The sequence below is a fragment of the Lithobates pipiens genome, unplaced genomic scaffold (assembly GCF_037356315.1).
Source record: "Lithobates pipiens isolate NorthernLeopardFrog02 unplaced genomic scaffold, aLitPip1_a1.2 Scaffold_25, whole genome shotgun sequence".
In the NCBI taxonomy this organism is placed as follows: domain Eukaryota; kingdom Metazoa; phylum Chordata; class Amphibia; order Anura; family Ranidae; genus Lithobates; species Lithobates pipiens.
The window spans coordinates 203,305,103-203,323,499 of NW_027507787.1; the positions used below are offsets into that span (position 1 = coordinate 203,305,103).

General features: G+C 40.0%; 1 protein-coding gene across 2 annotated transcripts; it reads left to right on the plus strand.

Annotated features, from left to right (window-relative positions):
* Window positions 1-3,185: 3,185 nt before the first annotated feature.
* Window positions 3,186-14,154, plus strand: EMX2 (empty spiracles homeobox 2). Of its 2 annotated transcripts, XM_077455448.1 has the most exons (3): window positions 3,206-3,732; window positions 9,079-9,263; window positions 13,586-14,154. In XM_077455448.1, exons 1-3 carry the CDS (start codon window positions 3,372-3,374, stop codon window positions 13,751-13,753), a joined length of 714 nt encoding a protein of 237 aa, XP_077311574.1. In that variant the 5' UTR covers window positions 3,206-3,371; the 3' UTR covers window positions 13,754-14,154. The 2 variants fall into 2 exon arrangements, with proteins under 2 accessions (XP_077311575.1, XP_077311574.1); XM_077455449.1 differs by lacking the exon at window positions 9,079-9,263 and having other exon boundaries at window positions 3,186-3,732.
* The last annotated feature ends 4,243 nt before the right edge of the window (window positions 14,155-18,397 follow it).

Below are 18,397 nucleotides of genomic sequence, written 5' to 3' on the forward strand. Positions count from 1 at the left end.
TAGACGAATGCTGAGCCTGTAACTAAAGGGGTACTGAATCTGGAACAATAGGACCACTTACCTTGCAGCTAGAAGGATGCTGAGCCTGGAACTAGGGAGACATTGAGCTTGGCACTAGAAGAACACTGAGCCTGTGAATAAAGGAAAGCTGATACTAGCCTTGGCACTAGCCTTGGACAAGAGAGACATTGAGCCTGGGACTAGAAGGACAGTTAGCCTGCAACTAGATGCCTACTGGACCTTAGACTAGTGGGACAGTGAGCATCTAGAAACTAAAGGGCCACAACCAGCGGAGGGCTAAAGGGACACTGCGCCTGGCACTAGAGGGACATAGAGGGCCACTGAACCTGGGGCTAGAGGGACAACGAGCTTGGTACTGAGGACTGAGCCTGACATTGTAGGGACACTGAGCCTGGGATCCTAGGCAAACACTGAACCTGGTACTGAAGACTGAGAAAGACTGAGTTTGGGGATAGAGATTCTAGTTTGGCACTAGTACACTAAGTCTGGCACTGGACCTGGTGCTAGAGGTAAACTGAGCCTGAGACAATGAGCCTGGCATTAAGAGTAGGACTGACACTGAGTCTTATAATAGGAGACCACTGAGCCAGTGGATAGATTTATATAGAACCTGGGACACGGATCCTTACATTAAAGGGATGCCGAGCCTGAGACAGGGGGCACTGACACTGGCACTAAAAACTGAGCCAATGGCTACAAAAACATTAAGCTTGTCACTAAAGACTGAGCTTGGTAGCAGAGAAGCACTGATCCTGAGACTAGATGGACACTGAGTCTTGCACTAGAGGGGCATTGAGCCTGACACTAAAGGACTAGAGGGAAATTGAACCTGAAACTAGGGGTGCAATGAGTTTGGGATTAGAGCTTGACATTTAGCTTGAGGCTAGTGGGGCACTGAGCCCTGGGACTACACAGGCACATAGGGGTTGATGTACTAATGGTAAATAGACTGTGCACTGTTGCAAAGTGCATTTTCACTCTGCAAGTGCGGTTGCTCCAGAGCTTAGTAAACTGGTGGATGCTCTGCTGACTACCATTATCCAATCAAGTACAAGCAAAAAATGTTCAATTTTTTTTTCATTTTTTCTTGCATGTGATTGGGTATTCTTTCCAACGTGCAGATTTACCTAATTTACTAAGCTCTGGAGCAACTGCACTTTGTAAAGTGCATATTCTATTTGCCTTTAGTAAATCAAACCCCTTAGTCTGATGCACTGAGCCTGGGACTAAACACTGATCCTGGGACATTGTGCCTGGCACTGAAGACTGGGACTGGAGGGACATTGAACCTTGGACACGGAATCTGGGACTGGAGCAACACTGAGCTGAGACTAGAGGTACACTGAGCCTGGCACTAGAGAGACACTGAAGATGGAACTAGAAGGGTTCTGAGCCTAAAACTGGAAAGACACTGAGCCTGGGGGACCATGTCAGAGAGAGAGAGAGAGAGAGAGGCATTGTACATATATGGAGAGGCACTGTACAGATATATGGGTGGATTATACAGTTACACTATTTTACCAAACATATTGGGACACCTGCCTTTACACACACATGAAATTTAATGGCATTCCAGTCTTTGTCCGTAGGGCTCAATATTAAGTTGGCCCACTCTTTGCAGCTATGACAGCTTCAACTCTTCTGGAAAGGCTGTCCACAAGGTTTAGGAGTGCGTCTATGGGAATGTTTGACCATTCTTCCAGAAGCGCATTTGTGAGGTCTGGCACTGATGGAGGACAAGAAGGCCTGACTTGCAGTCTCCATTCTAAATCATCCCAAAGGTGTTTCTATTGGGCTGAGGTCTGGGCTGAGGCCAGTCAAATCCCTCCACCACAAACCTGCCCATCCATGTCTTTATGGACCTGGCTTTGTGCACTGGTCCAAATCATTTGGTGGAGGGGGGATTATGGTGTGGGGCTGTTTTTCAGGTGTTGAGCTTGGCCCCTTAGTTCCAGTGTAGGGAACTTTTAAGGCGTCAGTATAACAAGACATTTTGGACAATTTTATGCTCCCAACATTGTGGGAACAGTTTGCGGATGGCCCCTTCCTGTTTCAACACGACTGTGCACCAGTGCACACAAAGCAAGGTCCATAAAGGCATGGATGAGTTAGTGTGGGGTGGAGGAACTTGACCAACCTGCACCTCAGCCCTGTGAGCCAGGTCTTCATGTCCAACATCAGTGCCTGGCCTCACAAATGCGCTTCTCGAAGAATGGTCAGACATTCCCATAGACGACCTCCTAAACCATGTGGACGGCCTTCCCAGAAGAGTTGAAGCTGTTATAGCTGCAAAGGGTGGGCCAACTCAATAATGAAGACCATATATATATATATATATATATATATATATATATATATATATATATATAAAATATTAAGAGACACGTATATGTAGAGGCACTATACAGATATATGGGTGGATTACACATAGGGAGAGCGACAGACAAGATGCATTGTATAGATACATGGGAGGTATAATACAGATACAGTATATGGAGGAAATATGTGGATTATACATATATAACGGGACACATGTTTGGATATATGAGGGGAGACATTATATAGATACATTTGGGGAATTTTACATATATGTATTGGGGGTCTTTAGACAGATAGGTAGCCAGTATGATACATATACAGTATATAGGGGCAATGTACAAATGTTGGTGTTTTACAAAATAGGGGGTATATTTCCATTACAGGTAACATGCAGACAGACATGTATTGTGGAGTAGTGTGATCATTAGTCATATCTGGTCTATGAATGAGGGGGGTAGGACCCAGCACACTATACAGAGATAGTTGGGAATCAGAATTGCTGTGGGCGATGATAAATATGTATATATAATATACAGGCAGGGTACAGATGTATGGGGGGGGGGGGGTTACAGATGACTGGAGGGGCACAGATGTATAGGTGGGGTTGTACAGATGAATGGGGGGGGTACAGATGTATATGGGGGAACAGATGAATGGGGGGGTATAAATGTATAGGGGGTACAGATGAATGGGGAAGTATATATGTATTGATGGGGGGGGGGCGGGCACGTATCAGTGCGCACACAGAGTGGTGAAGGAGGAGGAGACAGTTTCGGCCTCATTAGAGCCCCGGGTGTGGCAACTCCTGGTTTCTGCAGCTGTACGGATCCGTTCCGTGTTTTTCCTCCTCCTGGGTGTTCGGGCGTCCAATGAGCGGGCGCAGGAAGCTGGTGTGTCATTAGTGGGGCACACACACTCTCAGACACACACACACACACAGACGGTCGGACACAAGTAGTCGAAGGTCTGGAATGGAGGAGTTGCAGTGACCCCGCCGGTGCCCACCGATCTGCAGAGCCCCCCGGGCCACCATGTTTCAGCCCGCTCCCAAGAGGTGCTTCACCATCGAATCTCTGGTGGCCAAAGACAGTCCTGTCCAAGTCTCCCGAGCCGAGGAGCCCATCCGACCCGCCGCCCTCAGCTATGCCAACTCCAACCCGATGAACCCCTTCCTGAACGGCTTCCATCCGCCAAGCAGCCGAGGAGTCTACCCAAACCCCGACCTGATCTTCAGCGACCCCCCCAACCCCGTCCACCCGATGCCCACCGCCCTGGCACATCACCCGCTACCCAACAGCCCGCACCCCATCTTCACCTCCCAGCAGAGGGACCCCTCAACCTTCTACCCCTGGCTTATCCACCGGTACCGCTACCTGGGCCATCGCTTCCAGGGTGAGTCACCCACAAACTTTACTCCAAACTTTCCCAGGAGAGAGGGGGGAAATCCGGGCGGACAGTGGGATACACATCCGGGTGTACAAAGAGATACAAATCCGGGCGTACAAAGAAGAGAGAGGAATACAAAGTTGGGTGTACAAAGATTCAAATCTGGGTGTACAGGGGGATACCAATCCGGGTGTACAGAGAATTATAAATCCGGGTGTACAGAGAGATACAATTTCGGGTGTACAGACAGATACAAATCCGGGTGTACAGAGAGATACAATTTCGGGTGTACAGAGAGATACAAATCTGGGTTATACAGACAGGACAGAGAAAATGCAAATCCGGGCGTACGAAAAACAGGTGAATACAAATTTGGGTGTACAGAGCCATAAATTCGGGTGTAGAGAGGGATAAAAAAAAAACGGTTGTATAAAAGTATACAAAATTGACCGAGGAGAGAGCGGTATAGAAATTCGGCTGACAGCGAAAGAGTGGGAGGAATTCGGCTGTAGATTGGGGCGACAGTGTTAACAAACCGGGTGTAGAGGGGAAATTAAAGGAAGAGTTTCAGTGTAAATTTAGGAAACTGATAAAAATTCGGGATTGCTACAGTGTGAAAGGAAAAAAAAGATCGGGTGATAGGGTGATGGGGCTAAAAAAAATTCTGATGCAGTTTATGATAAAGCAATAACAAATAGGGTGTCGTTTAGGTTTAGAGGAATATAATATCGGTGTGGTTTAGGGTGAGGAGGATAAAATAAAAATGGGTATATTTTACCAGTGAAGTGGATTAAAAATCAAGTAAAGTTTTGGATGAGAGGGATTAAAAAAACGGGTGAGTCTAAAGCTCTCAGAAATAAACAGAAGCTGCGAACAAAAACGAAAGTGAGAGAGAGAGACCTCAACTCACAGACTTCCCCCCACCCTACAATGTATTCCTCACCCTACACTGTATGTACAATGTATTCCTCACCCTACAATGTATATACAATGTATTCCTCACCCTACACTGTATGTACAATGTATTCCTCACCCTACAATGTATATACAATGTATTCCTCACCCTACACTGTATGTACAATGTATTCCTCACCCTACAATGTATATACAATGTATTCCTCACCCTACACTGTATGTACAATGTATTCCTCACCCTACAATGTATATACAATGTATTCCTCACCCTACACTGTATGTACAATGTATCCTCACCCTACACTGTATGTACAATGTATTCCTCACCCTACGATAAATGTACAATGTATTCCTCATCCAACAATGTATTCCTCACCCTACACTGTATGTACAATGTATTCCTCACCCTACAATGTATATACAATGTACTTCTCACCCTACGATGTATTCCTCACCCTACACTGTATGTACATTGCATTCCTCACCCCACAATGTATGTACATTGCATTCCTCACCCCTACAATGTATATACAATGTACTTCTCACCCTACAATGTATTCCTCACCCTACAATGTATTCCTATCTGTACACTGTATATACAATGTATTCCTCACCCTACACTGTATGTACAATGTATTCCTCACCCTACAATGTATATACAATGTATTCCTGACCCTGCAGTGCATACACTATGTATTCGTCACCCTAAATGTATATGCAATGTATTCTCCAACCTACAGTGTTTATGCAATTAATTACTCACCCTAAAATGTGCCCACAATGTATTCCTCACCCTACCATCTATATGCAGTGCATTCGTCAACCTACCACCGATATACAATACATTCCTTTCTCCAACCCCACAATGTATGTATAATGTGTTCCTTGCCTATACATTGTATTCCTCACCCTACAATATATATACCATTTAAAACTCACCCTCATTGTATATACAATGTATTCTTCACCCTACAGTCTATATACAAGTTGTTTTTCACCATACAATCTATATAGCATGTATTCCCCACCCTACAATTTATATACAATGTATTCTTCACCCTACAAGTTGTGTACAGTGTATTATTCGCCCTACAATGCATATGCAATATATTCCTTACCCAACAATCTATGTACAATTTAGATGAATACGAGAAGAATTTCAGAATCATCACACGATAAATTCGGTGAACATTCATTTCCAATCATGTGAACAGTGATTTCCTGTATATTTATCCCATCTGCACATGGTTGGATATTAGAAGTGAGCACAGCCTCTGATCTCTATCGCTCACCGTCCAATATACATGAATGTGTCCCTCTGTGCGATGGGGACGAGGCTGCTCGCCCAGCAAAGTGAATGTTGGTAAATAAGGTGAAACTGTGTCCTCTTCTAATACTCCGATCATTTCGCACACACACAGGTTCATCTTATTTACTCACGTTTGCTACATAAACAACCTCTCCTAAAGTAAAGCAGCCCATATTTATTGATGATTTATGGGCTGTATATTACTTATTCTATTTGTATACAGTGCATTTCTCACCCTATTATTTATATACAATGTGTTCATCACACTACGATTTGTTTACATTGTATTTCTCACCCTCCCATTTATATATCATATATCTCTCACTCTACTATTTTTACATATATATATATATATATATATATATATTTATCAATATCGATATATATCACTACTATTTACGTACAATATATCTGTGACTCAACTATGTATATGCAAACTATCTCTCGCCCTATACAATATATCTCTCACCCTACGAATATATACAATATATCTCTGACCCCAACGATTTTTTATACAACAAATCTCTCACCCTGCGATGTATATAAGATATTATTTCTTGCTTTACGATTTCACTACATTGAATCTCCTTCCCTACAATTACATACAATGAACCCCTCATCCCAGGATTATATGCAAAGAATCTCACACCTTAAAATGTATATAAATAAATGAATCTCTTTACCCTACAAATATATACACAATAAATCTCTCAGCCGATTATCTGTATGCAATGAATCGCGCTCTGTCCTGCTGTCGGTAGACGTTTTTAGGACAGAAGAGTAGTAACGAATATCGGGATAAATTATCACAAATAATGACAGTTTGTTCGACCGATTATTCGAAATTATTGGGGGATGGAAAAAATAGGGACATTATCTCCTTGGGAGAAGTGTCCGATCCCCCCCCCACAATACACGGTGTTTATATATATTTATAATTTCAGAATTTTATAAATAGATTGCAGAAAGATATTGAAGAAAACATTTCCTGATAATAGACAGCTGAGGCAATCCCATTCTAGCAAATTCAATTTCAATATGTAATTCGACCCATAATAATACTGATTGGATATAGCAGAGTTACAGAAACAAAATACTCTAGTGGATAGAGCAGACCGATCGGCCCACGAAATTTTTATCTCCCTCTATATTATTTACTGTACAATCGGCTAATATATATATATATATATATATATATATATATATATATATATATATATATATATATATATTCAGCTTTGTGTTTTCCTCTGTAATGGATGTACAAAAAATAATTGTTGTAGAGTGAATATACAAACCAATCGATTTTTTTGTGTCTCTTATGTATCATTATTTTTTCGACTCATTGGGATTAGATAAAAAATGCATAACGTCCCGGTGTGTACATTGTACTTCCTATGAAATTATATATGTTGTATTTTATGATGCTATATAGATTATGCATCTAAACCTGGATATATATATATATATATATATATATATATATATATATATAGGATGTGTATATATATTACATTATGTAGAATTGGTATCTCATCTATAAGATGCTCTAGAGATTCTAATCATTGTAAACGTTGGTTATAGAACACAGCAAATAGACTTGTGTCTATATTAATACATAAATATTGATAATACATACAGTGAAACTAATTGAATTATATGAAACTAAATTTATATATAGATGCATGTATTTCGAATCACGTATTCGGTATAGCAGTGAGGACTTATATATGTGTGTGTGTGTGTATATATATATATATATATAGAGAGAGAGAGAGATCATATATGGCCTGTATGGGCTCAGTATTATGTGTACAGACGAGGATTCAACTATATATATATATATATATATATATATATATATATATATATATATATATGGCCTGTACATGGTCCAGTGTAATGTGGCTGTACAGAGGTAGAATGAATGTATACATACAGATATGGATTCTATATGGCTTGTACAGGGCTCAATATTATATAAGTACATATGAGATAAATGTACAAGGTTCCTATAGCCTGTACAGGGGTGGGGTGAGTGTATAAATACAGATATGGGTTCTATACACTCTGTACAGGGTTTAGTATTATATAAGTGTAGAGAGACCGGGGTGAATGTGTACATATACAAATCTTATATGGCCTGTACATGGCTTAGTATTATATAGGTGTACTGTAGAGAGGTGGGATGAACGTATAGATATCATTCGGAACAAATATGGACTATACAAGGCTCAGAATATATGTTTTCAGATGTGGGATGGATGTATACATAGATACATATACAGATATTATATGGCCTGGGCCATATAGGTGTACAGAGGGGGGACGAATGTATACAGATAAGGATCCTATATTGCCTGTATGGGACGCAGTATAATATAACTGTACAGAGGTGTGATGAATGTAGATACAGATATGGTCTCTATGTGGCCTGTACAGAGTTAGTATTATGTAGGTGTACAACGATGGGATGTATATATAGGAACATATATAGATTATATATGACCTGTACATGACTGAGCTTTATACAGATGTACAGAGGAGGGATGACTATATATACAGATATGGATCCTATGTGGCCTGCATAGGGCTCAGTATAACTGTGCAGAGATTAATGTATACATACATATACAGAAACGTGTATATGGCCTGCATAATGCTCAGTATAACTGTACAGTATACTTACATATACTGATTTTTTTATGGCCTGTACCGGGCTCAGAAGAGATGCAATTAATAAACACTATACATACATATACAGATCCCATATGGCCTACACATGCCTCAGTATATGTGTACAAAGGTAGGATGAATGTGTACATACATATACCGATCCTATATGGCCTGCACTGGGTTTAGAGGTAGGATGAATGCATACTGTACATACATATAGAGATCCTAAATGACCTGCACAGGGCTCAGCATTATAGGTGTACAGAGGTAGGATGAATGTATACATATATATAGAGAGAGAGATCCTATATGGCCTGCACAGGGCTCAGAGGTAGGATGAATGTATACATAGAGATCCTAAATGACCTGTACAGGGCTCAGTATACTGTAGGTAGGATGAATGTGTACATACATATACAGACCCTATATGACTTGTATTCTGACCCCTGCAGGCAATGACACCAGTGCGGAGAGCTTCTTACTGCACAATGCTCTGGCCCGGAAACCCAAACGGATCCGAACCGCCTTCTCCCCGTCCCAGCTCCTCCGGTTGGAGCACGCCTTCGAGAAGAACCATTATGTGGTGGGAGCGGAGAGGAAGCAGCTGGCCCACAGTCTCAGCCTGACCGAGACCCAGGTACGACACCCTCCTAAACTATGAATCCAGAGCAACAAGACGCAAAGTGAAGCCCAAACACTGAACACAAGGGTGAGGCCAGCATGAGCCCGACACCTTCATGAAGATTACCTACGTTATAACGGGAAAAGTGTGAAAATACATTGTATGGCTGTAGGGGTGACTGCAGTTTATCACTGTAAAAGGTGAATAGTTAGTATAACTGTACACTGTCACCCTCTACACATTCTCACTGTAGGGGGTGAATAGTTACACCGTGCCACTGCAGAGAGTAACCCGGTACAATGTATCACTGCAGAATGTTAATAGTTACACTGTATTACCGGAGGGGTGAATAGCTACAGTGTATGGCTAAAGGGAGTGAATATTTGCACTGTATCATTGTAATGGGTGAATAGTTAGTGTATCACTGTAGATGGTGAATTGTTACATTGTAACAATGGGAAAGGGGAATAATAACAGTGTAGAACTGTAGGGGGGGAGTATGACCATAGAGGGCGAATAGTTACAGTGAATAACTGTTTGAGGTGAATAGTTAGTGTTTCACCGTAGAGGGCGAATAGTTATTGTGGTCACTGCAGGGGTGAATAGTTACAGTGTATCACGGTAGGGGTGAATAGTTACAGCAAATAACTGTTTAGGATGAATAGTTACAGTGTCTCGCCGTAGAGGGCGAATAGTTATTGTGGATACTGTATAGTTACAGTGTGTCACTGTTAGGGGTGAATAGCTACAGTATATAACTGTAGGAGATGAATAGTAGTTACACAGTATTACTGTAAGATTGGGACGGTGACTATAAGGGGGTGAGGAGTTAGGCTGTATCACTGTCAGGATGAATAACACTTTATTAAAGTTGAAAAGTTGTACTGTATCACTGTAGGGGGTGGTAGTTTGTTACACAAAGGGGTAAAGAGTTACACTGTACCATTGCAAGGTGAATATATAGTATAAAGTGTATCATTATGGGGTAAATAGTTATACCCATCACTGAATAATACACCGTTTGGGGGAGAGTAAATTAGACCGTATCACTGTTGGAGGGTGAATAGTTACACTGTATGGGGGGGGGGGGGGGGGGGTGTTTCTTGGAATGGTATCAGCAAGTCTCCGTGATCGTCGGTGTGTTTGCACGATGAAGGATTGCATTGTTGGTGGAGAATGGGGAACCGAATGATATTTACTATACTTGTATTGTTATTAGCTGGGTGAGGCTGCCATTGTGATAATCTTCAAGTCAGAAGATGAATGCAGAAAAATCTGTGTGTGTGTGAATATATATATATATATATATACACTGCATGTGTGTGTGCAACGTGTGAGCAGGTTGGTGCTGGGAGCGAAGTATTTATTGCTGGATGGAGATTCCTGTTCTGGGATGATGATTGCGATGGGCTTTGATGATCATCGTTGATAATAATAATAATAAAAACAATAATAGTGATGAGAGTGTGCTGGGTGATGGCAGGTGTTGGGGTGACCCTTCTCTGTAGGGGGGCACAGCCCGGAATCCCCCGCCCTACACAGACAGGACCCCCAGCCCGGGCAGATTAGAGGCTTTACTTATCTGTCAGCTGCAGACAGCCGACACTGCGGGGCCCCGACCTCATCTATTCCGGGGCCCCCTAAATCCATTATTGGAGGGGTGAGCTCTGCCTGGGATGGAAATAAAAATTTGTTTAGCAATGTTACATAGGAGCACAGTGCAACGTATACATCTGTGTGTGAAGGATATACCGGTGTGTTATATCAACTAATTACAATTACTGTAAAAAAAAAAAAAATATATATATATACATACGAATAATAATTATTAGACTATAGATATCAGTTATAGATAGAAGTGTGCATTATGGGCATCTACATTCTATATCGATGCATAATATATATATATATATATGTGTGTGTGTGTGTGTGTTATATATGTCTGGGTGTATAATATAGACGTGAATTATATGAAAGTATGACATGTATGGGTGTATAAAGTATATGTGTATTATATAAATGTGCAATATATGTATGCACATATATATGTAGACATGTATTATGTGTGTATATTTTGGAAACATGTATTATATGTATATTTTATACGCATGTGTATTATATAAGTGCATATTAAATAGATGTGTATATTATATGTATGTGTGTATTATATAGTTGTGTATAATATGAATGTATGTGTATTATAAACGTGGATTACATGCGTGTATTATGCAGATTAGTGTGTATGTGTGCAGCATATATATGTGTGTGTATTATATAAATATGGGTGATTTATATAGATGTATATTATCTATGGGTATTATTTAGTTATGATTTATATGTGTGTGCATTATATAATTATGTATTATATGTGTGTGTGTGTGTGTATTATATAGATGATGTATTATATGTGTGTATTATGTATTATATAGATGTTTGTGTGTATGTATTAATATAGTTAATGCATTGTGTGTGTGTTATATGAATATGTAATAAATTAATGTTTTGTATGTGTGTGTGTGTATTATATGGATATGTATTAAATAGATGTTTGTATTATATGTTTGTGTGTATGTATTATATAGGGAACGTATTGTGTGTGTGTGTATTATATGAACATGTATTAAATGTATGTATTATATATGTGTGTGTGTTATATGGATGTGTATTATATGTATGAGTAGCAGGTGTATGTATTATATAGATGATGTATTATATGTGTGTGTATTATGAGTATTAAGTGTAGGTATTGTATGTGTGTGTGTTATATGATATGTATGCAATATATAGATGATGGTATGTATGTATGTATTATATAGATGATGGATTATATGTGTGTGTATTATATGTATGAGTATTATATAGATGTGTATAAGTATGTGTTAAATGTTTGTATTATAAATATTGGTATTATATAGATGTGTATGATCTATAGGTGTGTGTTTTACATATGTATATGCATGTGAATATAAATATATATATATATATATAAAAAAAAAAGTTGTTCCAGGCCAAAGTGTGTAAATCCTCTATATACAATCGGAGGACATTTATAAATATATATTTGGTTTGGTTTATGTCGTATATATTGATCCTTCGGTCGAACTATAATGGGGACAGAGCCGGCTATTAGCCTTGAACTGATAAAATATAAAGGTGTCCGTTTATGAAGCAATGATCAGTGGAGATCCAGAGGATCGCCGCTGATCACAGCCCATAAACAGTATATAAACCAGAGATAATCGGGGGAGATGTGTTTGAACTTGTTCTCCCGCCGATTATCTCCGCACATGGAGAATCCTCATAGACTGACACAGTAACGGTCACTTTATGAAGCTGTGATCTCAGCGCTTCACTTGTGATCTGTGTCAGAATTCACATGCCCCGATTCACCAACTCAGAGGTGGAGAACCGGGGTAGTGAAGAGGGAATCGGGGGGATCTGAGGAGGAAAGAGGAAGATAATTAACTTCCTTATGCCTCGTTCAGACCCCCCAACACTGTAACCATGTCCCCCTGTCATATGTATGTGTATACATATATATACATATATACATATAATGTGTATATGTATATATATATAATGTGTATGTATATACATGTATATATAATGTCTGTGTGTGTATACATGTATATATTATGTAGGGGGACGCTTTATTTCACTAACATTAATCACACCGCGTGTCAGTGTATTGAGCTGTGATAATTTATCACTGCTTAATATAATGACATCTGTGTGTATGAGTGAATTTCTAGTACTGTAATCTCGTAAAGTCTCACGAGATTCCAGTATTAGGGGCCGTTCTCCAGTGTTAGAAGCGTTTGTAGATCGCTTCACACCTCCAAGGGTGAAACGATCTACTCCGCTTCATATAGTGGCACACAGAGGAGAAAGATCTCCTATGTGAATGCCGGAGAATGAAGCAGTGAATAGATTTCACTGCTTCATAAAAGGACACCAAAGTGAGTAAATGGAGAAGATTATTACTGCCGATCTCTCTGTGCGATAATAATGGACGTATCGATGATTTTATTGATTCGCACAAGACGGGAATATGTTCAGTGGCAGGTCGGGGGTTGTAGCATCGATGTGCGATAATCCTGCAGACAATCCGACACAGATCGCACTCACTGGCGTCTGTCGATGGATGTGGTCGTTGTATTATCTGTGTACTATCGATTGAATGTATGGGGTTATCGATAAGAATGATGTTGCTGGTGGGTCTGACTTTGTTAAGGAGAATTTTTCTTTTCGCTGGTTAGCATCTGTTGACAGTTGAGCTGTGTGTATGGACATACGTATGGAATCGTGTCTGATCTGTGCGATCTCTCCCCCAACAGGTGAAGGTCTGGTTCCAGAACAGAAGGACGAAGTTCAAGCGGCAGAAATTGGAAGAGGAAGGCTCCGACTCTTCCCAGAAAAAGAAGGGGGCCCACCACATTAATCGCTGGAGGCTCGCCACCAAACAGTCCAGTCCGGAGGAGATCGACGTCACATCGGACGATTAATCGCCAATTAGCACTTTGATGGACTTTTTATTTTTTCGTTTTCTACATCACAGCGGCGGCGGGGGCCCCCCGGATTACCCTGCCCCGGAGGGACGCCCTCCCCCCTCCTTACCCCGGACCTGGCTGGGGGGGCTGACGGACAGCTTTTTGCACTTGCAGTTTTGGATGGAGCCCCGGGGCCGATGTATGGATTGTGGCTGGAAAAACTTTGGAGAAGAAGACTTTTATTATTATTAATATTATTGGACGCTCGGTGACGCTGCGCCGGCGCTGCGACTTTTCTTGTCGCGCTTGTAGATATTTTTGTGTTTTGTGTTCACACCTGTCCGGATCTCCGATCTACTTCCGAGAAGTATGAGCTGTCAATATTTTGTCAATAAAGATCTCTCCCCATGTCGGCAGACTGGCTCTTGGCTCTGGATGTGGAGGGGCCCCTGGCCCTGCCATGGCCCCCATCCCTCCTCATTATTCGGCTCTCTAAAGGCCTTTTGTGAAAGTGCAAATCAGTGCAGGCAATTATCATGGCCGGGTATGGGGTGTTGGGAGGAGGGGGGGGGGGGGGGGGGGGGGGGTGGGTGTCCCTTTAATCTCTGTAATCCCTCATGAAGGGGGTGGGGGTCGCCCCGATAAGGCAGATTGCACCCACATCGCACGTGTCCCTGGAAATGGCGAACAACCTTCCAAACAAAATTATTAAAGTGGAAGGAAAAAAGTTTTTTTCTGCTTCAAACAGATGCAAATTGCAAGCATGAAAGGCCGCGTCTGTGTCCGCCTAGAAATTGTTTCCAATCTAGATAAGGAGGATTATTGCCTCTATACAGCCAGATCTGCGCACAATGCCATTATCGGCCATGAAAAGCTGCAGTACAAAGAGGGGGATTAGAGGGGCTGACAGGGGACGGGGGGAGATTCATGGTAATGAGGTGACCCGGCTGTGTGTACCCCCCTCTCTGCAAATCCATTCACCACTCTGCCGGAGACAGATAATGGAGGAATGAAAGAGAGGGAGCAGACCTTTATCTGCCGACCGACACACACACAGGGAGCAATCTGGGCACACCTATCTCCGGAGAGACACTGTGTGTGTGTTTAATATATATATATATATATATATATATATATATATATATATATATATATATATATATATATCATGTACAACACCCCATCTATAGTGAGCTGCAAACTGTGTATATATATATATATATATATATACCTGTATAATATATACATAAAATATATCTATCTATCTATATATCCTGTGCAGTGACCCATCTATACCTCTTCTAGACATTACAATAGATATACTGCACTGTATACTGTGTGCAATAAATATATACACCTATGTCCCCATGCATACTGAGCTACACACAATATATACTGCTCTGTATACGTATTATATATACATCTATCCCCATCCATGCAGAGCTACACACTATGGAGCTGATTTACTAAAGGCAAATAGACTGTGCATTCTGCAAGTGCTTTTGCTCCAGAGCTTAGTAAATTAAGGGAAGCTCTGCTGACGTCTATCATCCAATCATGTTCAAGCAAAACAGCAGTTTTTTGTTCTTTCAATTTTCCCTACATGTGATTTACTATTCTTTGTGAAAAGTGAAGCTTTAGCTCATTTACTAAGCTCTGGGGCAAATGCACTTGTAAAGTGCACAGTCTTATTTGCCTTTAGTAAATTAACCCTTATGTATACTTCTCTGCATGCTGTATGTGTATTATATATACAGCTATCCCTTGTATGTCCATCTATACTGAGCAATGCACTATGTATACTGCTCCATATACTGAATTGTGTAATATAAATACACACACACTGTCACACTGCTATGTATAGTGTAGGTGATATATATATATACAGTACAGTATCCAGATTACATTTATACCCACCCTGAGATAAATACAAAAAAATACTTCCCCATCTATATGTGTGTATAGCTCAGATGCCAGGTACCCTGCCTGTACTTACAAGTCTTCATCTGTATACATATATGGTTGGTGATCCTCCTTTGCTACACCAGGCACTACTTATGTTTGTGGATACCCCTCTCCTCCATAGGAAGAATGGCAGAACAACTTCACCTACAGAGTCTTTCTCCTGATATTTTGCTCTGCAGGCTGGCCATACATTATACAATTTTCTTGTAAAAGTTTCCTTTAGATTTACCAAAACCACAAGATATAAACTTAATCCTAAACACAGTGAATTTGTTTGCAGCAGGCCCTTGCACTACATGCTTGAAGGTAAATCTAAAGGAAAAAGACAATTGTCTAATGTATGGCAAGCTTAACTTCTGACACAATGAGGCTGATTTACTAGATGATTTAGGAATATTCACCTAAATTGTGATTCACTTCAATTAATTTATGATGTAGAAATTAAATGAAAAAGCAGGAATTTTCTTTCCACATGATTGGATAATTGAAGTAATTTTTTCAGTCTTTTTCTTCAGTCTTTTTTTTGGAGTGAATATTATCAACTCCATTACTAAAGTCACCCTCATTGTATTGATGTCTTGTGGTGCAGTCAGGTATAGTTGTGTATAGCACTATACAGAGGTGTATACAGGTGTACAGTCAGGTTGTGTATAGCACTATACAGAGGTATATATAGGTGTACAGTCAGGTATAGTGGTATATATCACTCTTATTGGTGCATTGTCAGATATACTTGTGGATATCACTGTAGAGAGGTGAATGGTTGTGTATAGCAGCGCATAGTCAGACATAGTATTGTGATGCACAGCAGAGGGCTATATAATGGTGTACAGCTGTATAAAGCTATGTTTAGTAGTGTTCAGGTAGCTGTGTATAGCGTTGAATAAAATTGTGTAGAGTTGTGTATAGTGTAGAGTTGTGTATGCTGTTGTATAATTGTGTACAGTGCTGAAGCATTGTGAATGGTGTTGTATATAGCTTTGTACATTGTTGTACAGTTGCATACAGAATGTAACATTATATATTCTGTTTGAATAATTGTATATAATTGTGTATAGGCTTGTAAAGCTGTGCACATCATTGTATAAATTTGTGTATAAGTCTTGAACAACTGTGTACAGTGTTATATAAAACCGTGTACAGTTGTGTATAGCATTGTATATAGCAGTGTTTTATAAAATGAAGTAGTGTTGTAAATAGCCGTGTACAGTGTTGTATTAAACTGTGTAGTTGTGTGTATAAATGTGTACAGTGTTGCATGAATATGTTTATTGTTGTATAGCTTTGTACGTTGTTGTATAGAATTGCGCAGTGTTGTATACAGCTGTGTATAGAATTGTGCAGTGTTGTATAAAACTGTGTAAAGAATTGTGAAGTGTTGTATACAGCTGTGTATAGAATTGTGCAGTGTTGTATACAGCTGTGTATAGAATTGTGTAGTGATGAATACAGCTGTATATAGAATTGTGTAATGTTGTATAAAGCTGTGTACAGAATTGTGCAGCTGTGTATACAATTGTGTAGTGTTGTATACAGCTGTGTATAGAATTGTGCAGTGTTGTATACAGCTGTGTATAGAATTGTGTAGTGTTGTATACAGCAGTGTATAGAATTGTGCAGTGTTGTATACAGCTGTGTATAGAATTGTGTAGTGTTGTATACAGCTGTGTACATAATTGTGTAGTGTTGTATAAAGCTGTGTACAGAATTATGCAGCTGTGTATAGGATTGTGTAGTGTTGTATACAGCTGTGTATAGAATTGTGTAGTGTTATATACAGCTGTGTATATATAATTGTGCAGTGTTCTATACAGCTGTGCATAGAACTGTGTAGTGTTGTATACAACTTTGTATAGAATTGTGTAGTGTTGTACATAGCTGTGTATAGAATTGTGCAGTGTTGTATACAGCTGTGTATAGAATTGTGTAGTGTTTTATACAGCTGTGTAAAGAAGTGTGTAGTGTTGTATACAGCTGTGTATAGAAGTGTGTAGTGCCGTATACAGCTGTGTATAGAATTGTGCAGTGTTGTATACAGCTGTGTATAGAATCGTGTAGTGTTGTATACAGCTGTGTATAGATTTATGCAGTGTTTTATACAGCTGTGTATAAAATTATGTAGTGTTGTATACAGATATGTAAAGAAGTGTGTAGTGTTGTATACAGCTGTGTATAGAATTGTGCAGTGTTGTATACAGCTGTGTATAGAATTGTGCAGTGTTGTATACAGCTGTGTATAGAAGTGTGTAGTGTTGTATACAGCTGTGTATAGAATTGTGTAGTGTTGTATACAGCTGTAGATTTGTGCACAGTTGAGTCTGGCGTCTTCCTGTACAGGCCCCGGTAGTATTCCTCCAGTCAGGGGAATAAGACATTTTATTCCGCCCACTAATCACTGCTGATATAATAACAATGACTACTTTCTATAGGCTCCCTGTGGATTATAATGCACACAGACCGGCTGCTGTAATCATTCTGTATATTGCAGAATATAATGCCTGGGTCTCTGTCTATAATCACATAGGCTGCTTAGAAAAATGTGGATTATAATACCAGTTAATAACCTACATATATCCCTATGTGAATAGAGACATAGGCCATTTTAGTCATAATATGACAGGGCCTCTTTATACTGGAGCAATCTGTTATAAACAGAATTTAATTTATAATGAAACATTTTTGAGTACTTTGCTT